At 35.3% G+C, this 25,425-nt stretch overlaps 1 protein-coding gene across 1 annotated transcript in view; it reads right to left on the reverse strand.

The window, feature by feature from the left end:
* NBAS (NBAS subunit of NRZ tethering complex) overlaps window positions 1–25,425 on the reverse strand; it is a 166,612-nt gene that overhangs the window by 100,568 nt on the left and 40,619 nt on the right. The window contains exons 22-34 of the mRNA XM_032681667.1: window positions 22,222–22,305; window positions 21,434–21,587; window positions 19,896–20,081; window positions 18,946–19,119; window positions 17,849–17,982; window positions 17,366–17,428; window positions 16,667–16,789; window positions 15,123–15,225; window positions 12,558–12,781; window positions 10,937–11,049; window positions 8,292–8,405; window positions 1,121–1,234; window positions 129–286 (exon numbers count right to left, since the gene is read on the reverse strand). Of these exons, the coding sequence (XP_032537558.1) occupies window positions 129–286; window positions 1,121–1,234; window positions 8,292–8,405; window positions 10,937–11,049; window positions 12,558–12,781; window positions 15,123–15,225; window positions 16,667–16,789; window positions 17,366–17,428; window positions 17,849–17,982; window positions 18,946–19,119; window positions 19,896–20,081; window positions 21,434–21,587; window positions 22,222–22,305 (1,744 nt within the window). The remainder of the gene's footprint in view (window positions 1–128; window positions 287–1,120; window positions 1,235–8,291; window positions 8,406–10,936; window positions 11,050–12,557; window positions 12,782–15,122; window positions 15,226–16,666; window positions 16,790–17,365; window positions 17,429–17,848; window positions 17,983–18,945; window positions 19,120–19,895; window positions 20,082–21,433; window positions 21,588–22,221; window positions 22,306–25,425) is intronic.

The raw sequence follows: 25,425 nt of genomic DNA on the forward strand, positions 1-25,425 counted from the left end.
TAAAAGCAGAAAAATGGAGTAGAACAAATGGAGAGTAAAACTTAAGGGAAAAAACTTGAAAATGAGCACAAATCCCCCTTACTTTGGTAAGCACTGAACTTTATGGAAGAAGCTTCAGAAACAGGTACCTGGGTTTGCAATGAGCTGCTCACTCCCAGCAATGTCTCTATGGCACTCGGGGGACAATGTGTCAGAGCAAAGGCCATGAGTTCCTGACGCATTCCCAAATCCTGGTAGCCTTCTGACTGCCCAAGCTGACTGCATACTTCCCAGCTTTTAGAATAACCTACAAGGGAACACAAAACATACTTCCTACTGTAAATGATAGGAGGATACTGCATTATTTTTTATTGGATGAGATAAAGGAGGGCAGGTAACAATCTTGTCAACACTTAACAACCCCCAAAAAAGGAATCATAAAGGTTTCATAAAACAGAGGTGTAACTCAACTTTAGACTGACCAAATGCATAAAAGACTAATTTTTATCATATTGCAGATATCACTATAATAGGTATCTGTAAGCCTACATTCTCTACTTTACATATTACAATAAAAAAACCATCGTTTACTTCAGAGCATGATACTGAATATCCTATTGGAGTGGCTGTAAAAACCAAGTATAATCACTTGATATATTAAAAGAATCTCAGTTTCTCTTGGATTTTCCCCCTCATTCTCAAGGCAGAAAAAAAGAGCTGAAGAAACAAATCCCATCTTCCTTAGTACCTTGACATATGCATTTCATTCACCTCCACTCATACCCTCACATACATAAATTAAAGGTAAACTTCTAAAACACCTGGGCTTTCCTGTTCACTGCAGTCACGTTTTTACCTGTTTGAGAGGGGTACAGTGTAGAAAAAACTAGAAATCATGTTCCCCAGAGGTATAAAGAAAAGCTCCCTAAGGTCACACGTCTCATAGCTTGGTACATACTTACTATATACAGTATTTGCTGTATGTGTCTCTATTCCATGGAGACGTTACTTCACTTCCATAAACAAGATGTAATTACTACTTTAATGAAATGGTCCAATCTGAAACACCACACCTCACAATAAGCCAAGAGTCAGATTTCCACCACCATCACCTCATACAACCTCTGTTTATTCCCTTCACCTGTAGCCATGAGCTCCTGGCAATGCATACTAGCTGCTTTGTAGTCCTGGAAACTGAGAGCCTGTTCCACTAAAAGGATTAAAACTTGACCTTTTCTCTCCATCTGATCATCTCCTGCAAGAAAAATTCAAAATTTTTATTAGTTAATTGCAATTAACGTTCAACTTCAGCTTCCTACTTCATTTCTTAAGAATTGGCTATACATCACAACATGAAAAGCCCCTCTTGAAATTGAAACAGGAATAAAATTATCTGCTTTTTCCTGAAGGAAACAATAAAACCAGTTATTCATATATTTTAAAAAACAGTGGCATTAAAGCTGGCTAAAAAAAAACAAAACCCACAACAAACAACAGCATGTTATGTCTAGGTTAAAAAAAAAAAAAGGTTTAAAAACTGTATTTATGTGATGGTCAAGACATAGACCAAAACTGACATTTAAGCTAAGTGACATATAAATCAAAATCCTGACATTGGGAAAAAAAAAAGTCCACGAAGAAAAAAATTAAATTTTTGTTTTCTTACAGTGTACAAAGACCCAGTTTAAACTACCACTTCATGGTTCCAAATAATTCATGAGATGCAGAAAACAGGCATTTAAAAATCGCTAACCTCTTAATTTGAGCGAGTAGAACTGAAACTAACTCTTCCACACCATACACGGATCTCCATCAGCAGACCTAGACAATGCCTCTTCCACCAGTTATGGGTCAGAAATAACACTTCAGATACTACTGAATTCTTCTGACTGAAGTTTCTTCAAGAATCTTTGTAGAAAAATGTCCTGACCTCAACTTTAATACATCAGCTTTCACAGACAAAAATCTAATAAGACAGCTCATCTCCTTTACAAAGCCAGTTACTGTCAATACAAATAACATTTATACCTGTCACTCTTTACTACTCATCTATTTTTTAAAAGCTTTTTCCAATTTAGACTGAACACATGAGAATGAAATTTATTTACTTTACTGACACTAGTTTTTCCAGTCTTGTGCTCAAAATACTATCTATGTCCATGCACTGTATGAGAGGGTAACAAAACATACACAGGAAAAATAATCTTACAATATTCATTTTAATTTAGGAAAGAATTTTTAGAATAAAAATGAGTGCATTTTTTCAATGCAAGCTTCTTGCTCATGTTTCTCTATTATTAAAAGCAATTCTATGCAGTCAGTGCTGTTACAGTCATTTGAAAAGGGCACTGGCTTATGAAACTGTATTACTACAACTTGTGAAATGCAAATATTTCAGAAGGTTAAACAGACCCAGTTTCAAAAACCATTTAAAGAGTACATGCTCTTAAATTGCATAGCTGTTATTTTTAACTCCACTTTGCAGATCCATCACCACAGACAAAGCACATTTCTTTTTAAAGCTTTCTCAAAAGAAAAGCTGCAGCAGTTGCACTAGAATGACATTCAGGCAAGCGAAGTTACCCTAATTACTGAACTCAATCAAGACTCCCCGAATCCCCTCACGTCAGGACTAACTCAGCTGGGAGAACAGGTTGGCTTCCCATCATTTTATCTTTTGGCCTCCCGCTCAATATACTGCCAGCACACAATGTTGCAAATTAATCACATTCAAGGTTCTTCTGTTGCAAAATTTTGCCCTCTGGAACCTGGGAACCTCTCATTCGGGCAAAAGCAATTACAGATGACAAAGAGGTGCTTCTATCTACATGAGCTAAATGTGAACTGTCATTTCTATAAGCAAGAGACACGTACTTGCCACTCACCTTCTGATGCCCACTTTACCCTGACAGCTTGACTTCCTGCAGAGAGATCTTACTAAGCAGCAGACACAAATAAAAGGCAATAATCACACTATTGCCACTCAGACTTCAGCTAGACAAAATAGTCACTGCTACTTATTCCCACTTCAAAATCTGTGAGATTGGAGGAAAGAGAGGAAGAACCCTTGGACCAAGGAATGGCCCAAGGGTCTGTGCCTGAGCAGTTGTGTGCTGTCAAGTCCCCCATCCCCAATGTTTCAGCTCAGTACTTTTGATGTAGTAGGATACATCACTGCATGTTTCACAGAAGCACAAGCATAAAATATAAGGATCGTTTTCCATCCAGTCCACGGCTATACTTGCTCATCTCATCTCCATTATTTCACTCATTTCTGCTCCCATTGCCTTGTACACACTGTTATGGTACAGAACAGCTCCAGCATTAGTAGTGAATCCCCTGCAATGCACAGCCCAACCTTCTTCATGCAGTTTTCATTAACACTGCAGTGACTTATAATGCTTCCTGCTGCAGTTTAGTTATTGTCTTCTATTCAAACATGAAAAAATTCACTGCTTCAGCTTTCTGACACTTCATTTGATGCTATTTTATTAATAAAATCTTATAAAAGTGAAAGTTTTGAATTCTAAATTGTTCTCCTTGCCATTTTGACAGATATGCAAGATCTAAAAACCAAGAGAGGAATGACAAAACCCCATAAAATTGTGACTTGATTATATTAAATAGTAATTCAGCATCAAACCTTAATGTTAATGTGTGACATCCAGACTCAAATCAAATTTAGAAACTGGAAGGGGGGGGGCGGTGTGCATGCACACACGTCCAAGGGAAATGCTGGAGTCTCCATCCCAGGAGATATTTAAAAGACATGGAGAAGTGGCACTTAAGTACATGGTTTAGTGGTGGACTTGGCAGTGCCAGGTTGATGGTTGGACTGTGATCTTAAAGGTTTTCTATAACCTAAATGATTCTAAGATTCTAGTACAAACAATGAGAGGAAAAATATGGAAGGCCAGAAATAACGGGAAATATGTTTTTCTTGAGGAATAAAGGATGTTCAAATACTTTTTAAAATCTTGGATCCAATTTGGATTGTACAAAGAAAAAAAAAGCTTATTGAAACACCTTGTGTAAGATGCATGCTATTTGTGAGTGGATGAACGAACATTATCTTAAATGAAATCATATCACGAAAACTTTAAAGTCAAATTATATCAACACTTCAGAAATTCAATGTCGCTTACATTTAGGAGATCAGAAACCAACTAGTTAATTCCACATGCAAGAAAGTCAGTGTTAAGAAAGGTAAACCTCAAAACCAAGCTTTGACTTAGGAATCTGAGCAAAGTTTAAAGTTATTAGACTCCATTTATGGATATTAAAATTAAGTAAATTGCCATAGAAAGTTGTGAGAAAAGGGAATAACGAAAACATCTCTAGAGAGCCTGACAAAAGAAATAAACAGCTACGCTTATCAGATCTTTTTGATATACAGTAAGAGTAGAGAAGATGCTCTGATACAGAAGCATTTTTTCTATTCTTTTCTGCACACATCCACTCAAATAATTACATAAAGTGAATTCTTTACACCCTTTCTTAACAAAGAGTGTGGATTAAGTGAGGACTGTGAGACACAGAACAGCTCCAGCTCCCTGAGCAGGTGTAGATTTTCTGTCTGTCATGCTGAGCACATTCTCCCTCCCTCACTTTACCCATCTGTGAAATTAAGATAACACTTGTGGTGCTTACTTTACAGAGGTAGTGACAGGAGGCTTAAGTAGAGTTTACTGTCATTAATCAAATACTTTAAAGCAATTAAGAAGCTACCTGATATTTCATTACCTAAGCAATATTTAAACTTTGATAAGTATGAAAATAAATTCTATTACTGACTTTCAGTGCTGCCCTCTAAACTGTATTCAGAGAACACAGCTCATGAAACTCCTTAAAGATAACTATGTGCACTCTACTCTTGCATCCACAACAAATGCACTTTTAAAACTGAAATTAAAATATATATGCTCACAGAATTTTATAGGCTATATACTACATAGAGTAAAACACAGCATGTACTATATGCTCTATAAACACACATATGTCTAAAATTTATACAGGCATGGACAGATGTAGCAAGCAGGTCCTTCCCTTTCAGTAATCATATGGGGTGGCGTGGCAAGAGGAGCAAAGAGGGGGAATCGCTGAAACTAATTCCTCCCATTTGCAGACAAAGCACAAGAAAGTACTCTACTGGTAGATACACAAGGTGGATTGGGAACAGAAGGGACCACAAATTTGGGCATGCATAACCAATACCAGTAAGTATGTTCCACAAGACAAAATCAGAACTACCTGCACAGCAAAGGTGGCTCATAAATCAGGATAATTGTATAAGTAGTGAAAACCAATTAAGGACAAAAACCAATTCTGTCTCCCAGCAGCACTTATATGTAATTCTTCATTAAGCAAGTCCATAAAGTTCAATCCCTAGATTCTTTTCCAATATCCAGACCCATCCCAATATATCTCAATAAAATCATTTGCTTTTATAATAAGCTGTTAGAAATCAAGATACCCTTTCCCAGTAGTTTTATACCTGCCAACAAAGACTACATGTACTAAAACCACAAGGCAGGTTTTCCTTTTCCAATATTAAATTTAAAATAAAATATTAATTCACAAATCTTACAACCTGTATGCATGAGCTGCCCTTTTGGCTACAAACTAATTTGTGGAATAAATTTATCATTCTAATGATAGGCTACCAAGTCCTAAAAAAACTATTTAATTAATACTAACTACTTGTAACTCTGTAACTTAAATTACAAGTTGATAGGTATAGAAATACCACTTCTGCATGTCTTTCTTTAATGTTTTTTTGGGTTTTTTTATATCTACCATGAAATTTTGCAAAGCTCTTCATTACAAACGATGATTAAGGCTATGCCAGCATTCCACTTAAAATCTGTTTTCAAAGCTATTAATGACTAACGGGATGGAACACCAGGCACAAAAAACTTGCAATAGTAGTCGAATGCTGTTTACAGCTTTCAAGTCCAGAAAAAAAAAAAAAAAAGGAAATGAAGAAATACTGAGTTTCTTAAAATGAAATAAGTCTGTTTTCCATAACCCATCTCCTACAAAATATAAGTTTAGATAAAATTCACAAGTATGGCATTCTCATACCAAACCTATATCTTACTTACAAATTAACATCCTCTACAGAAAACAGCTTGTAAATATAAGCAATACAAATAGACATACTTTAGTAACCGTGAAATGGTTTTTAATCACAAAAGCTTAAAGCTACTTATGCAAAATAAACCAACTAAACAAAAAAATCACACACTCCCACCACAGAAAGTCATGACTGGAAATGTTTTCTTGCTATATTTTCATTTTTAATAAATAAATATTATTCTATAATCAAAATATTACTTTGTAAGTGACAGTTATTTCTTTATTTAGTATAAGAGACAAGTAAAGTATGTCAAAGTAGTGTATTCCTTAACAATATTCACTCTTGAAATATACTTTTACTACTAAAATTCCCTACTTATCACAGGAGCAACCATCAGCATTACTCTTGATGTTAACCATTGAAGTCAGAGAGCCCAACACTCGCAGAATAAATATTTCATTGGCAGAGTAAGTACTAGTTTCTAAATCATTCACCTGTTTAATAATTAACCACCTCACACATCCATCTTCTGGTTTTCTCTAGCCTGGTAAGCAGATGGAAGAGAAAAATCATGAGGCCATTTCATCATCTGGCTTTAAATATCTCTCTTCAATCTCTCTTTCCGCTGCTGTGTCTGTGTCACTGTGATTATAACACTAGCACACAGAAGTTACCATATCAATGAGCTCTATACAAATTACCTGAAGTTCTCCATCTAATATCTGGTGCCTGCCACCTTTCAGTCTCTGGAGATGAGAGCCACGAGCTTGATCCCTGTTCAAAGGTATATGCCAGGGCACTGTAAAGTCTGATCTAAAGCTAAGGTACTACGCTAACAAAACTGGACAAAATACTTAGTGTTTTTAAGCTTCATAAAGCCTCTGTGGATTTTGTTTTCCCTTCCTTCATACAAAGAGAATCCCTTAGATTCAAAAAGAAGATAAAACAAAAATCAACATTAGCCTAAGGAACCCAGAATACTATGAAAAATTGACAGATTTTAAGTTGATGTGGGAGGAAGCAGACAGGACAGGCAAAGAGCTATACAGCAATCTCATCTTACAAACCAACAGGGAGACTTTTTTTCCCCCAAAAGTCTTACAAGCGAAGAAAAAAAGAGAAGTTACAACTGTCATTCTAATTTTTTGAGGGACTACATTTAAAATATGTAGATTGGATCCAGCTACCTAACATGGTACCGTCCCCTTCTCTCTGTCATCTTTCATGTAGCAGTGCTATGTAATGGAAGCACTGAGCAGTCACGACATTTCCTGTGACTCCTTTCCTTAGGACCTGGGCATCTTGGGAGGTCAGCAGCCTAACTTCCTTACCTCTGTTCATAACCTCACACAACCCTCTCAAATATCTCTCTCCCTATTTATAATACTATGTAAAAAATGGCCAATACTAAGCTTCCTGAAAACATAAGAAAAAAATCTTAAATGATTTAACAAATAGAAAGGGAAAAGGGATTTACTCAGGCATGCTTCAGTGACAAAGCCAAAATGCACTGATTTTATATACCAAGCTGCATGAAATATGAATGATTATTTCATATTTCTATATTCTATTTCTACATCATAAAAATACAGCAGTGTTGTGTTTACAGCTGCATTGATTAAGTATTTTTCAAAAATCAAAAGGCAGCTACCTTAGATAGGCTATCAAACAAAAAACCAAAAACCACTAATATCCTCAGGACTCAAGCTTTGAAGATGTTCAGTTCATCAAATGAATACTCAACTTAATGCATTATTTTTAGTGCCCAAAGGAAATAAATGCAGCATAGACAAAAGTCTAACAGCTGAAATTCATGCTTTACAGGTGACTTTTCCCCTCTGAATTAAATGCGACTACGTTTAAATAAAACTACCTTATCTGACAAAGAAAATAAGATTTACTGGAATTTTAGTACTACCAATTAATTGTAAAACAAGATGTTCTCAGCCACAACTCCTCCAATCTGAAATAAGCTTTTATTCCAACTCTAGATTAGACAAGGTATTTTTTATTTCAGGTATTACTGGGACATCAGAGCAGCCGACCATTTCAACTGTTTTACAAATAAAATATTCCGTTTTTGTAAAATCTTTTATTCCTCCCCAATGACTGCTCTTCCAGATGACTTTTTAGTCCTATTTTCAAACACATCTTCTAACGATCAACTCCAATGTCCTAAAGTGTGACATCAACCACATTGCTTGCAATTCAGAGTCTTATTAACACAGCTTACCTGCAACCCTTAGCAAGTTTGCAAGTCCCAGGAGCTTAGCAGACTGTTTATAGTTTGTTGACATCTGAGCCAAACAGTCCTTGATGAGACTGAGTCGATCAGAACACAAACGCACTGTTGAAAGTAGAACTGGTATTAAGAGACTGCACAAATGAACCTGAGTGCTGTATTTCTGGTTAAACAGAATGGGCACAGGAAGTGATGGGGAGTATAAGAATGCAAACACAATCTGAAAACCAGCCCTTCACGCAGATCTTCAATTATACCTATAAACAGAAAGTTAAAATAATACCCCAGTATATCCAGCTCCAACCACTACAAGTCAGGCTGCGAAGGGAGCAAAAAGAGAGAAACAGACCCGAAGGAAAACTTGGTTTTGTTCCAGGTTTTCACATTCAATGATTTTCAAATTATACAACTAACCAAGATAACTTTATACAATTTTTTTTAATTATCATTTTTGCAACATTCTGAAAGAACGCTAATGCAGACATTAACTTTCATTTAAAATGTTTTAAGTAACTAAGATTTCATGCTACATTTTATTTTAGCATAGATGAGATACATCACAGACTGAAAGAACTGTCATAGGTAAATTCTTAAGGCTGTTTTAATATACATAAAAATTTTCTGAGCAAGTGGAAGCATAGTCTGCAAATCATCAGGTTGTGTAAACCATATTCTGAGAAGCTTATAATTAGTACTGCGTTTCGAAAGTGATTTTACGAGGAATTAAACAATTATCATAATTGCCTAATTTAATATCATCACCTGAATTCAGTGCTCTTTTTAGCTAGCTAGTGGGTGGCTAACTTCAGGCTGCTGCTTTAAAAAGGTAACTTTCTCATACCATGCAAGTTCTCAGAACAAAGAGGAACAGCATGCAGATCTTCCACTTAACACTCAGCATGTGGGATAAAATCTGCATTAGCATACTGGGCTTAAAACACAGGATACTAGGCCTCTCAATAAGAGCAAAGTACTCACATAATGAAAACTCTATCAATTCTAGAAATCAAATTCAACTAAAACAATTTAAGAATGAAGGAACAGGAAAAGGTTATATTTTTAGCTTAATTTTTAATATTCTGTCGCACACATATATTAGTAAACAGCAATAGCATGTTTTCATTCACTCATTATACAAGCAAGATTTTTTGTAAATATCAAACATAACTAAAAGTAATCTGATGGGTCAAACACATTAAAGATGGACCTTTCTTCACCTTTAATGTTAATAAGGAGTCTTCAAACCAGATTTTATTAAAATAGAGCATAATAGTAGTTCATAAACCTAAATTGCTGAGTTTGCTAAAAATACAAGTGAGGGGAAGATCTACAGAAAACTAAATGTATAACAGCAAATAAAAGTCTATTGCTAATAGACTACTGCTGGGGGAACAGTTGATATTTAGTGCTACTTTAATGACATTCTATCAAAGTAACATAATGTTTAAAGGCTTTCATTAAAACTTGAAAACATCATTTTAATCATATTAGATTAATCTGATTTACATGAAAGATACTGGAGCAAGGATAAGTCAGGCTCATTAATGAAATTACAGGCATGATTTCACATATTCTAATTAATCTAAATCAGTTGTATTACACATGCTGTTAACACAGTATTATGCTGATACTTTTTAAATGATACCTTCTTGTACAGACCAAAAAAAGTTGAAGAAAGTATGTGCATTTTTTTTACAGGTTGAACAAACTGACTAAAAAAGAATTTTACTCCAGAAATCAACAGGCTAATACTGCAAGATCTAGAAATCAGAAATTCTCAGTCCAGAAATGGTAAGATTTCAGAGTAATACATATGGAGCATTAACTCACTTGAAGAAATACTTGGAGAAAAAGAGAATAAAAAGAGAACACCAAAGTAAACTAACAACAGCCACTAAGGACATCTACTTCATTCTCCATAGACTCGTAAGTGCTTTCCATAAATCCCAGTAGTTCTCTGCACAATACCAGAAGTAAAACACGTTTCATTGGTACTCAGTGCTCATCTCAGCCAGTTCTCTTACAGTGCTTCCATTACTAGTGTTCATGAAGTTTCACTGTACATAAGCATAAAATTTCTTTCCAACTCCTGTCCAACAACTTTCTGTTCTTTTGGAGTCAGAGCTCCAAAACAGATTTAATTGTAACCAATTCATCAGAAGAAATACCTCGTAAAAGTTCACTTCCACTGTCACTGGGTTTTATATACTTCTAAAAGGAAATAGCCCAGTGGAGAGAGGAAAACTGCCTATCCATGATAGTACTTCTCTCCCACCTATTATTTTAAAGCTCATCAGCACATAAGCAAATGCAGATTATTTACCAAATTAAAGATGAGCTCAAACTATTTCCGTTGAAGTCACCAGGAATTTCATATACTCAATACTCTTAATTATTTTAAAGTCCTGCTAAAAGTCAGTCCCAAAACAGAGGTGTAATATGCAAATATCTTTCTTACCTCAGATAAACTAAAAAATTTTATTACAAAAACCATTTTTTGGTATATGCCTGTAAACTGGAGGCAGGAAACGGACCCTTTAGTTTAATCGTGTCACACTTACATAATAGTAACTATTTCTCATGTATATTTATGCCTGTGATTCAAGTATCATATAAAGAATAAAATTATGCAGTACCTTGCAGCGGTAATATTTTCACTCCAAATTCTTCAAGGTAACCGAGAGCACGAATGAGGTCCAACTCCTCCTGAACAGCACTGGGACTGTCTACAATAAGCTGTAGACAGCACCTAATAAGGAACGAAACAGATTTTTCTCAAGTTTGATGAACACATCCAAAATTAGATTTGTAAAAAAAGTTCACTTCTGAGTAAAACAAAACAAAAGAACAGCCACTAGTAATTTACTGTAATTATGAAATGTCAGCATACTCAATAGTCTTTTAACATACACTGGAAGTGTCTGGCACTCTTTCTGTTTTATGGCTGGCTAAATATTTTAACAAATTTCTATTTTCACATTGCCTTCAATTGGTTGTGTGTGATAAGCACATCATCTAAACCCTCCTGAATTTAGACCTGCAATGAATTTAGTAGAAAATATTGAAGACATCTTTAGTTAAATATATAATTATTTTGGGAAATACTTTTCCTATCACTATTGCATTTTGGTATTGCCATATACTAGAAGATACAAGCAAAATACTGTAAAAAGTTGATTGGAAGTAAAACATTAGAGTCACTGTCACAATTTCCTCAACTAGGTACAGTAAATAAAAACAAAGCTGATAAGAAAACAATAAAAAAACTAAATTGCTCTGAAGATGAATCAATGTGTGAGATCATTATCAGCACATTATTTTAAATATTTTTAATTCATATGTTTTATGAATATTATATTGATGTTATTCCTGGGCTGTGAGTGCACACTGACAGGTCATGTCCAGCTTCTCACCCACCAGAACCCCCTGGTCCTTTTCAGAAGGGCTCCCCTTGATCCGTTCATCCCCCAGCCTGGACTGATAGCAGGGGTTGCCCTGACTCAGGTGCAGCACCTTGAACTTGGTCTTATTAAACTGCCTGAGATTACTATAGGCCCACTTCTCAAGCTTGTCCAGGTCCCTCTGGATGGCATCCTATCTCAGTGATTTCAAACGGTTTAATTCACCTTACACATTAAATCAGGAAATTATTTTATTTGTTCAGTATGCCATATGGTTTTTATCTCTACATGTTAATTAAGAATAGACACATTTACATCAAAAATAAAATAAAATGGTATGTTGGTTGAACATCCCATCTGAACCTATCACATTTTTCAGGAGCACTGACAAATATTTCAGGCTGAAGATTAAAACATGAGGAGAATGAAAAAGTTAAAGAGAAGATCAATACATTCTGCCTAAAACAACTCATACACAGAGGCTACTAGAAGACCTACACACTATGATAATCCCTCAGGAAAACAAGGTTAAATTACCATGAAACATCTCATTGGAGGTAAGTCAGAGAACGACTAAAACATCTTATTAAACAGAATAAACACACAGTCACACATTCTTAGGAAGTATTTGATCTATAAACCACATATTTTGAAGTATCACCATAAAACTAAGATAAAAGCTAATCACAGGACCCTTAGCATTAAAAGCAATGCTACTTTGTATTTCCAGAGCCTGCTTGTGAAAAAAGATTCTCAATAGGAGATTGGACAGGGTGGGAAATATTAGCAAATAAACCCTAAGTTTATGACGACATTAAATCAGCTGTATTTATGTATATGATAACTATAAACATACCTGGCCAACTCCATACAGCTGTCAGTCAAACTCGTTGAAGAATTGAAATATTCTCTGCCAGCAGCCAGAACTAGTTCAATACTTCTCGCATAGCTGACTCGGTACTGTGGCTTCCCTTTTGATGAACTTGGTAGATCCACTGACCAAACGCTGCAATGCATCATTTGTCCAGCCAAGTGGATATTGTCTATACTGCTTGAGCATAAAAGACTTTCAGTGAATATCTAAAAGGAAGAACAGTAATTTAATAACCTGCGGCAGCTGCTTCAAGTCAGTTTATCTGCATTCTATGGAACTAGAATGCATATTCAACCTCTTTGAATAAAAGGATGTCTGAGGATGCCTGAAGTCAAAAGAATATATTCAGTCCAAGCAGAAAATGTAACTTCTATCAAGGAAAGTATTACTTTAAGTAAAGCTAAAATTAACTAGTAGCTAGTTGTTTCTACTTACTGGAGAAAAAAAGCATACTAGCTGTCTTTTTATAGGTGATCTTTAAGAGATTAGAAATGTACCTACATTCTGAGGTATTAATAGGATGTAAGAATCTGAAAAGGCAGTTAAGACCTTAAAACCAACAACATATGAGAGGAAATTCTGTAACCCTGAAGAAACTAAAAATATCTAGAACTGAGCATATAGGATGCTATTTAAATTTCAATCAAGACTATCTTCAAAGAGCACATACTAATATAATGCTGCATCTGCCAAAAAACACCTAATTTATTTCCAGGTCAAAGTTTTGCTGGCTTTAAGACACTCAAAATAATCTCTCTTACTTACAAAAATAAGTATTTTTTTCCTTAAGCACAGTCAGTATTGTCCCAATAAAGAGCAGCACAGACATTTAATAATTTCAAAAAATATCACAACTGAAACAAAATGGTTTTTATCAAAGGTTTTAAAATTCACAACAAATTAAACATGATCAATGAATTATAGCAGAGCCCAGGTTGGAAGGGACCTCTAAAGATCATCTGCTCCAACCTTTCATGGGAAAGGGGGCACAGACGAGATTATCCAGCACCCTGTCCAATACATCTTGAAACTGAAGTATTTCTTCACTAGGAAGAACCTCTCCAAACCATCTCACACTCTGGAAAGAACACAGTTCAGTGCTTCTTAAAGAACATCACACAATTGGATCATCTTCCATTCCATAACATTTTAATCTTCAAGGAATAGTGAAAGATGCAAACTATGATAGCTGACCCTTCTTCCTCAAAGTTCACATAAACAGTATTTACCTCTCTGGAAACTTATGGACATGAAGCCCTTCTTTAAGAAGACAGAATTCACTTCGCATGGAAGCAAAACAGAGTAAGCATTATTCTAAAAAGTACCCAATATAAACCTCACATGGGATTGCAATTCCTTCCTGTCTCATCAATTTCCCAATTTTGAAGTTATCAAAGTATAACTGCATATGACAGCATTACACTTCAAAGCATTTTCAGCACTCCTACATAATTTTACCAAAACCCTTGTTTGTTTTTTTTTTAAAATCGCATCGTTCAGAGATTAAAAAATAACTTGATGTTAATAGAAGACATATTAAGATTAGAGCAAAGCCAATGCCTTATTTGCAGAGTGCTCTAGTATTGTAATTTTTTTTAATTAACTTAAAAAAATTCCAAGTATACTAAATTTAGGCTATTACAAAACCATGAATATTGAATACATTTAAGTTCTCTTTGAGCAACTTCAAGCTGTACAACTACAAAGAATGAGTGATTTTTTCCATGTATAGGTTGAACAGCATTGCTTTTTTCCTTCTTTCTTTTTCTAATCTGCTTTTAAGACCTCTCCAAAGAACTTATCAGAGTGGTAGCCATAAGCAATTAAATCTGTAAGCTGCAAAAAACCCTCTTTCATATATATATATATGTATATATATATACACACACACACACACATAAAACATGAATTATAGTGGACACAGTGCTGTATCTGTAAAAAAACTGCAGTATATTGAAGTGAAAATGCAAATAAAAAATAAATGTCACATCTGTATCAGTCTAAAAGCCGTCCTTTGCAAATACTAATGACTAGGTTTGGATTTTATGCACATGTAGAGTTTTTCTCCTTCAGTGAAATTAGATTTCTCATTTCACATTATTTTACTTCAACTGCAAGCAGCAGAAAGTCCATAATCCTATAATGATCTTGGATAATATTATCAAACCAGGACTTCATGTTTAAGGAATGCTTGAGAGAAGATAACATTTATCTAAAAGAGTGTTTGTTTTTATTAGTTTAAAGCGTTTATTGCTAAACATATTTGTACACAGAATTACTGTCTACAGAGTACAGCCTCAAGAAGCTGACTCAATTTTGAAAAAGGTGAATTCTGGTAAAATATATACAGGATATTTATTAAAGAGGCTTTTGACAAAATGAATTAATACCAGAAATTTCCTGTTTGAATGAAAATACCGCAAAAAAGCCAGTAGACAACCAAGTAATACAACACATAAAAATGTATTTACATTTGTGAGCAACAATATGAAATGAATATCTGTAGCTTACCTGGGACATAAGTCAGTAAGAAGACACAAAACTCACCTCATAGCATGTATCCAAATGCAAGCATCTATACACTTTCTGCTGCATGTCTAACATATCCTGGAGCAGCTCCTTCCACTGTGTCTCACTGGCTGATGGTTGCCTACAAACATTTTTTAAAATTAAACACTCCCTGCCTCAACAGATTTAAAGAAAAGCAACAGATAACACTACATTTTAATCACCAAAAATAAGAGTTTTTTCAAATGCTATTTCAATATTGAATTGGACTTTTAACAAGAAGTGATTTAAAGATAGAATGCATTTAATATTAATTAATATTAAAAAAGTGTCTGTGGGATAACACGGTTTGACAACAATGCAATACATAAGTGTTTTCTCTTTTTTCTGTGGGATAAGACAGGAATTTAGGCAATTTTTCTCAAGATCCCCCAGGTAGGTTTCAAAAATTTTCAATAATGCATCAGAAAGTTGGATGTGCTTTCCTCCTCATAATCCAAGAACAGCAGGACAAAATCAAGTTTCTAACAGCAACTGAGGATCATTAAAGTGCTGTTCACTGTAGGCCATCTCCAAGGACTAATCAATTGCATGCAGTCACAGCAGAATAGAGCTGCAACTTTGTTTTGTTCCTTTAAATTGAGTGGTATTCAGATTCCTGACCTTCTGGATTCCTGGATCAATGCTGACCCACAAAATTTCAACTTCCTGTGCTCTATTAAAACTTTTATTAGTAAAAAACATTATGAAGGCTTTCTCACATTATCTTGAGCCTTTCAGATTAAAAAAAGATTTTTTTAGCTAGTTCCAGATAATAGTGATTTTCTCATGTGGCATTAACTTTCATTTTGACAAAGCAAAGAGTCTCCATGAGTGGAAAAATCAACATTTTTCCTACCGAGGCATTGACTTGATCTTTGCAAAGAAAGATTTTTAGAACTCTTAAAAAGCTTTCATACTACTAAAAATCAAAATATTACTCTACCATCACCAATAAACTGCTGTGCATGTTTGCCTTAAATAAGAAAGAAAAATCACCCACAGTGATGGCTGCTTTTCCCAGGGTTCAAATTTTTTATCTGCTCATGTCAAGAGCCCATAATAATTCATGCACAATTGAAAGATGACGTAAATGAAGTAGTTCTTAAGTAGAAAAATTATACTGGGAATATAAGCAGTAGAATCAGTAAGTAACAATCAATAAATTACCCTATTACAAGGGTTCCAAGAAAACATGCCAAAAACAACTAACTGTTATTTTACAAATCCAACACTCAATAAAATTAAATAGGTCTTAAAGGACCTCATTTACAATATGTTAACTTTTACAGTTCATCATCTTGCAGCCTTTTAGGCTTGTTTACTTGAACACCAACATACTAAAGCAGGTTCAAAGTAAGACAGATTTGACTGTGGAGAATGCAGCCAAAACAGCAATCACGTTAATCATTAGTTTAACAAATGTATTTTAGGTACACCATCTTCAGGGTGAATGCCACAGCTCCCTACTGCAGCACAACAGGCAGGGACTGTTACCTGACTGTCCTTTCCCTCTTATCTCCCGCTCCCCTTGGAATACTAACTTGCGACCTGTGTGCCTTGTCAGCCTAATCATCAGCTTCCGTGCCTCCTCCACATTGTCCTTTGTGTCTTTCACAAAAGAAACAGGTTTCTGAAGTCCATGTTTCTCCAACAGCTCTGACACACTGTAAATAGAGAGTCAGCGTTTTTGAATCCTGCACAATCGTACACCTACTGCTGCAGCAGCAGTCTTAAAGCTGTCTCAGACAATGTACTGCAAATGCAAACAGATTCCATAAAATCTGTAACAGTAGGGATTAGCCAGAGTAACATTATCTACATTTTTTAAAATATATATAATAATAATAATACAGTAGGGTACACTGTATTATTATTATACATCACCAATAACCTGATAACATATCTTTACAGTTTTTGCCTTTGATCACGTAAAGCATTATAGAGTATCAAGACCAAAACAAACTCCTCAGTTAACCCTCCTTCTCCTCAAAAAAAGAACAAAAAAAAACCCCAAGTCCCCAAACTTTTAAAGAAAGAAATATATGCATTTTTATGATATTCAAATAGATAAAACCATTCAACATTTCTATGTTCTGAATAAAAAAACCATACAGATAATCTTGTTGACAGCACTAAAAACAAGGTAAGTATTCTTGCTGCTTTCTTGTCATAAAAAAGTTCTTGGCTCTGCCTAGGGACTTGTGTAAGAATACATTATTTATTTTAGCTAAATTAAATACCTAAGAATTTGTTCCAGTTCATCTACTTCATCATGAAGAGTGTTAGTTTTATCTGTTTCAGGCCTGCAAAGATATTACACAATTAAATACATATATAAACAAGTAATTCTTATAATCTCTTAATGTAATTCATATTACACTGATATAAAGATAAGCAGTTTGAAACATTCCTTGATTAAGGACCAATACGACACTAACACTGGGTCTCAATTCATCAGACTATAAAAGTCTAAGGAGCTAACACAGAAGCCTTGCTCCGGGTTGCTACTTTAACTCATGTTTTTCTCTATTATCTGGTAGAGCACATACACATCACAAGCATACAGATACACATATGACAATCATGGCAACTCAGACAGGAGCAGAATATTCCAATAACATCAACTGCCCTTTAGTGACTTAACAACCATTTTTAAAGCATTAATTCACAAGTCTATTTAATATTTCGAAAATATTCACAAACAACCAGCTGAAAATGTTTACCCATATCCTCTTTGTGGAAGACATTCCAAAATATCATAACAGAGAGAGAGCTGGTCATCTCGTTCACAGCTATAAATACATTCCAGTGCCGTAATCATAAGCTGGTCTTGATCAGGAATAATTTTTTGCTGACACTAACAAGAAAAGAAAGCACACTCATTTTTATTTTCCATTTCTAATTCAACAGTTTTCTTTTGAATATAAAAAGATGTGTACTCCAAGCAAGTAAATTGTCTCTAGGTGCAATCAGAGTGACCCTTGCTAAAAACCTGGTGAAGTCACGACCTGAAACATAACTTGGATAGTTTCCTGTAGTGTAGACACTTGAAAGAACAGTGGTGTGCCATTCTACCCTTCTGGAATTTGAAAAGTGAAGAGGGTACAGGGCAGAGGAAGGCAACTGCTGCAAACATTTGTCAGATTTGTTTAATATGTTCAACAGTATCAACACACAAAATAGCTGTGGTTTTGCTCCACTAGTTGATTTTTGTCCATATACTCAGAAAGTTCAATAGCACGCAAAAATGTGCTTATGTGCTCTGGAAGAATTATTTAAACCATAGAAGCAGCATGAAACACTCATACGGAAGGCAACTTCAACCCTTACTCACTGAACTTTTCCCTCAATCTTAATGGTCCCCATTTTATTCTTCAGATTTCCCGTGGAAAGCAGGATGCAGGGGAATTAATTTGCAATTTAATCCTAGTAAAATTCCTCAGGAAAGAAATATTAGTGAGATCATTAAACTCTTTCATATTCACTTTTTAAAAGTGAATATGCCAGGAATTTACTTTGAACAGATTACCAGAAAATTACTTCAAAGAAGAATCCATACAATAACTTCTGTTCTACTAGGTCAAGATCATTTTTAGATTAGTTTGACAACCTCATCAAGGACAGTTTAGCTGCATCATAATGTATGATATAAAACTTTTCACTTAATGTGTTCTAAAACATAACAAATCCTGAGTCCAAGAGGAAGAGAAAGATCAGAAAGACGATCTGATTTAAATGAACTAGCCCTATTTATGAACGTATCTCTTCAGGACAAGAATTTCCAAACAAACCAGTAGAATCATCAGGGTTCTGCACTTACAGCAGGTTTTGAATTTTGAAATATCTTCAGAGGTAGAGTCAAGTCTTCCTTTGCCAGTGTTACTAAATATTCTTTAAAAAGTGAATTTGCAAGTCCAGGGGACTGATTTTCACAGCGGTGGAGAAAAGGGATCATCCATTGATAAACATTCTTCACATATTTTTCATCGGAGGACTGGAAAACACAATGAATTACAGAGAGGGCAAAAAAAGGAACAAATTCAGTTTCATTATCCAAAATAAGCAAAAAAAAGCAAAAAACAAACAGAATCTATTTTGATCAATGTAACTGAAACAGTATCTTCACCTATCACAAACAAGAGCTGAAAGCTGACATTCACCACCACTGCACAGATCACTATACAATGAAGCACTGAAACAACCTTTCTGCTACCCAATGGCTCGGGGAAACTGAGCAGTACAGGGAGTAAAGCCCATTCCATGAGGAAAGCCCAGCTGTTTTCCTCCTGCCATTTCAATATGAGTGAAAGATCGGCTTGCAAGCATGCCAGAGTAGCATTACTTTCAGCAAGAATGCAAGACAGGAAAACTAATTATGAGTGATTACATAAATCCTAGGAAAAAAATGAAAATCTTGAGTATTTTCCTCTAGAAATGCTTCAACTGAATTTCAGAGCCCTACTCAATCTCTAGCTATATTTTAACCTTTCCAAGAGGTCTTTTTGTATTCTGAAATGCCACGGACAGGCTGACTACAGAAATGAAAAACACACATCTGCTGCAGAGACAAATATTAAGATTTCTTGACAATATTTAAAGACACCAACACACAGTAAAGGAACTGTAAAAATGTTAAATTTTTGTTGAATTAAAGATGGAGGTTCATCAGAAAAATGTCAGCCACTAACAGTATCTTTATATATACAGGATTTATGGTAAACCGAGTTACAGAAAACCAAGGTATACTTATTAATTTATTTTGAAACTTACATTCTTCATTAACAGTCTCAGCTTCTCAATGTCTTTCATCTCTAGAAGTTCTTTTAAAGTCAAGGTTCGATCACCATCAGTCTCATAAACTACTGTCTCAAGAGTGATCAGATTGTCACAAAGCACCTGCAGACCAGGAATATTCCTCTCCATGCCAAGACGAACAAGGGACAGAGCACAGTCGACCTGAAAAAATAATAAAAAACCCTCACTGCTGAACAATTTTGGTTTGCCAAAAACCAACGTCAATCTGTGCCCCGTTTGTGTTTCTTTCCCTGTTGCTTAATAGGCAATTTTAAGTTCCTAGAAGCTTTTGTGGACTGTATATTCCTAAATGGTTTGCTCTTTTCAGCTTTATAAGGACCAAATAAAATACTTAATCTTAGACAATGATGTCATAAAAGGCTTTAGACCAAAATGCATCCCATGTACATAATTTAGAATATTATTCCTTCTGGAGATCATAAACAGAGATACATCACGTCATCTCACTGTATGGAATATGAAGGATTGCTCTAAGACAATTAGGTAACTGACATGTAATGTGACTTTTCTAGCTGATCATGATTTAATAATTTTAATTGTTGCATTTTATGTCACAGAAGATAATTACACCCTTTTTCCCTGGTGACTGAATTTGTTTGGATTTCAAAGAATGCAATATTGGCTGTATGTATTCAGCAAGACAGACGTAAGTGTGGAAGAGCAGAATGAAATTTAATTTCTACGTTCACAATTTAATTGATCCTTAGAAGTTGCTTTTATTTCCATACATACTGATACGCTGTTAAGATCCCAGGCAACTATAATTGAAGAGCCTTGGAGGACTGAAAACTTGAAGAATGAAAGAACTCACCCATTAAAACTAACTCATAATGATACTTCCAGTCAATCTCCTTTTCATGCAGCTCAATTGTCTTAAGAAGCACTAAAATACTGCAGCACATCAGTGATGAGTTCTGCTCTTACTTGCAATGCTTATCTTTACTACACAGAGTTTCACATACTTTTAACATACAAAGAAAATCAAGCAAAAATAAGCTGCATGGTAGCCCTACAGACACACAATAGAACTGCCAGGAATCAATCATGACAATACCACATATTGACATATGACAGTGACACATTACTGCCACATATCAATATACATGATATAGTATCATGTGGCAGGTAATAAAATATGTTTCCCAACATCCTGTGCACAACTTCCCCCTCCCTTAGTTGTAAACATAAAAATGTAATGGTAAACATTTTTCATGGATTACAAAAGAGCTACTATCTGCTATGGTAAACCATGTGAAAGGGAATCTACTGGCTTCCTATTGATTCCTATGGATTAATTATTTGGCTAAGTAAACTTTAGAGCAAGCATAAGTACACTGCAAAAAAAACCAACAAATACTTCAAAAGCCATAATGAAGATTGAGACACTGTACATTACTGAGGGAAAAGTGTCCCATTAATATGCATTAAGAATATTAAGGATTCTGTTGAAGAAGGCTGATCAGCCACCATCATTTCCTCACTGCTATTCTCACCTGCATTGCATATTTTTCAATTTCCTGAGCTCTGCTCAAATACCAATCAGCAACGAGATCTACTGAAAGGTCAGTAGTCCTGTACTTCAGTAATTCAGGTTGCATTTCATACAGAAACTCGCCTTCATCTTGCAAAACTGGTTCAATAATTATCCTTTAAAAAGAAAAAAGGAAGTACATGTTTAAGTATATATTTGCTTGCATTTTTTTTCCACATTAGTCTTTTTTCTAAAACTTCCAAAAGAAAATTATACAATCAACCTACCGCTACAAAATAATTTGATGAGACTCAAATGCCAATCACACTGAGTGTTAGTTTTGTCAGAAAAGCAACTGATACGAGATTTCAAACAGTAGATAGATCATGAAGGAAAGAATCCTCTCTATTAAAGATACAGGTATGCCCCACCTCTGCTTTCCATCTGTTCCTCACACAGTGAAAGGCAGTTCTGTGATCCATTAATGCTGCTATGATAATGTTATGGCTGACAAGTAATGGGGTGGAAGGAAAAACAGATAACTAAATCAGGATCTCCAACAGTAACCTCCCACTGCTCACATGAGCTTGCCAAAGTTACTCATTACAGAGGCACACTGCAGGTAACACTGGAACATGAAACAGTGCTCAGTCAATCTCACTAAGAAGGCTGAGAACACAAGTCAGTGAGTACAAAAAATAAGAAGCCAGTCTTACTGGGTATTTCCCACACTTTAAGAATTAGTAAGTAAATTATTTCTCTGAAATGTACATAAATATGGAGAAATATTTTTGGTTTTTATATACTTACCTGCATTCTGCTTTTTCACACCAGTCTTCTTCACGATGCTTCTGCTCATTCCAAGGAAGAATTTTCAATATCCCTTTCCTGTAACTGGTATAACAGAAAAGAGAAGTTTTACATAATTTCATTTATTTTTAATTTTTTATGGCATTCAATTAATAGAATACACAGTATACACAAGTATTTCAGTGAATTCATAAGCGTGTCATTCATTCACAGTATCAATTCTTTAAGATTTATTACTTCTTAATGCAGCTTTACAAGTGTGATTTGCCTCTATATTATCTGTACAAACACATATTCTACCTATACCATTAAAGATCCAATAACAAACATTAATAAATTGATTTTCTTACTGACTATACCTTTAAAAAAAGGAAAAAAAAAACACTACATGGTTTCAGAATTTTTACAACTTCACACTAAGTATTCCAACTTCATGTGCTGTCACAGAAGACTGAAATGATAAAAACCTACAAACTTCACATCTTGAAAAGAAACCACGACTATTGTTCAAATTTTAGCACAAATCCTTGTACTGAAGCAAAAGAAGATATACCCTGCTGTACTGATCTTTTCAATTAAGTTTAATGTGGTTTTCTGACTACAACCTTCCACAGAGAAACATCCTCTAAATATTGAGGTTGATGAAGAAAAAAAAAAAATCTCCTTAGGATACAGATTAAGAACAACATAGGTTAATATTAGAATGATTAGTTATGGCTTGCTACTGTAGGCTAACTGTTAAAACAGTATAAAACACGAACAAAACACATCAAGGAATGAAGAACATAAACTAAAGGGAAAGAAAAGAACCTTATAGGTTCTGGCACTTGTAGAAATAAGAAACAAACCATTTACAATGTAGAGACATTAGAGTTGCAGCATACTGGAGCAATAAGCTGTTTTAAGTTTCACACATTTTCTTCTGACCTTGATAATAAACAGCAACAGCAATACTATGTGGACAATGTCTATCTATAAATTAAGAACTGACACAGTCTTCTCATCTCTTGAAAAGCAGCACTGTAACTCAGTAGTTTCCAAAGAAACACAATTCCAACCAACAAATCAATTCCACAATATAGCAAGAGTCAAAACAACAACTAAAATTCAGTGACTCCATCTCATTTAGCAACAGCCATTAAACTCACTGAGCAAAGCAAGACATGCCCACACTTACTGCCCTGCCCCATACACACAGACATCTCACCCAGAAGACTGGCCGCTCTTTCTTTCCCTCCTCTATGCATTAACAAATAACACCCCGTGTTTGATCACAGAAATTCCAACCCCCCCAAATGATACATGCTGCAGAAAGCCAGCAGTAAACTGGCAGATTTGCAGGTTATAAAAGTCAAACAAAAGGAGGGGAGAAGATGGAAAACTGCTTATTCCTGTAGCAACATGTGCATTCAACTCCAGTTCAGCTGGACAAAACACTCTGCAGTTCTCTTAATAATTAGGCACCATGTAATAACACCACTGAAAAATAATTAATAAAGAAAACTCCAAATTAACATTTATGGCATATGTACCAGGAATAAAGTCACTTTCCTCAAGTGACTTTATTCCTGGTACATATGCCCTACATTTATTAAAAGATTCATCTTATTTTTGAAAGATTCATCATCCACCCATGAATTTGGGGGATTAGGGAGGCTGTTAGTTGTTTAAGTCTTAGATAACATAATTTACCAATAATTTTAAATATTAATATTTAAAACTGAGTTCATAAACTAAATTAATATGGCCTTATTTCAAATGTCATACATGAGGATGTTATTAGGGAAAGTTCAGTGTGTAGTGAAAAAGTTCTCTTTATCAGTTGAAATGTCAAATACTAGAAAAGCCGAAGTGTCATTAATCCTGTCTTCCAAAATACAAAATCAAGACAGCACAAGCAGCACTTTATGACTCTCTATCAATAATGCTCTCTCTCCTTTTCTGTGTTCTATTTCACAGAAAAGAAAGCAGGACAAAATTTGCCCATGACAATTTCTTTCCTTAGTAAATTTTTCCCGTTCACTTCCCAATAGGCTTAAGAAGACATTTCAAGGGGTGGATTAGTTTGTTGGTTGTTCAGGCAGGGACAGGCCTGTGGAAAGACTGGGGGTAAAAGTCAAGAAAAGTAGAAAGTTATAGACGTAGTTATAACAGTACAGAAATTATAGGGGGAAATGCAGTTGCTACTCCCTGGATGTGGTCAGCATGCCCAATTTCCCGTACACAGTACATGCTAAGGGAACTAAGCGGAGGGTGGAGTGGAGCAGAAACTGTGGCCAGACTGCTTAAATCCTTGCAGAGGAGGGAACTCAGTGGTCCTTATTTGCTGATAAGCCACATCACAGCTGAAAACCAAGGGAGATAAAGGAAGATGTCTTGCTTTTGAATCATCCCTGGCAAAATCACTTTCTTTGGACTGATGCATATCCCCATCCTAAGGTTATCTCAGACTCTACACTGTTACCCGACGCCAAGGTGCCTCCGTCCCTCACCAAGTAAAATGTATGATTGCAGTCACACAAGATCAACTTAAAGGTAAAGAAATAGTGTAAAAGTTAAGAATGGGGAGAAGTTAGGGCTGAATCTGTCTTCTCCCCCATAGGGACACTTACTGGGCAAGAACCATACTCTACATGCACTCAATGAATACCTCAAGCTAACTTTTGTTAGGGAGGACAGCTTGCCCGTATATTGCTTTGAATATGTTTTTGCAGTCAGATACTATCACCAGCAATCCTCAAACCTTAACCTGCATCAATTTTAATAATAAAGAGTGTTATTGCATGAACTGTTAGTGTGAGTCCTTCAAGGATGATGGCAGCTGCTGACAGTGGGTAACATGCTTGAATAAAGGTGTGGAGCCCCAGGAGGGGTCTCTCCCTTTGGCCTGTGACCCTGAGTGTGTCAGTAAAACTGCCCTCTGATCTGGAGAACTACTCAGCGAAGAGTCCCCATATGGGACACTGACAGACTGGTCAGGCACAAGGGTCTTGGACAGACTAATCAAACACAAACGGTTTGAGGAAATCTCCCCTTTTCATGTAACTTTGGTTGGTTGGGGTTTTTTTTTGTTTGTTTGTGTTGTTCTTTTCAGAGGGGCTGGGTGTTTTTTTAAATATTAACACACTTTCTAAATGCAGAAAACAAAAGAGAAAAGAGTTTTTATACAGTAAAGGACAGACAAAGGTTTCATTTCAGAAGCTG

The sequence above is a fragment of the Chiroxiphia lanceolata genome, chromosome 3 (genome assembly GCF_009829145.1).
Source record: "Chiroxiphia lanceolata isolate bChiLan1 chromosome 3, bChiLan1.pri, whole genome shotgun sequence".
Classification (NCBI taxonomy): domain Eukaryota; kingdom Metazoa; phylum Chordata; class Aves; order Passeriformes; family Pipridae; genus Chiroxiphia; species Chiroxiphia lanceolata.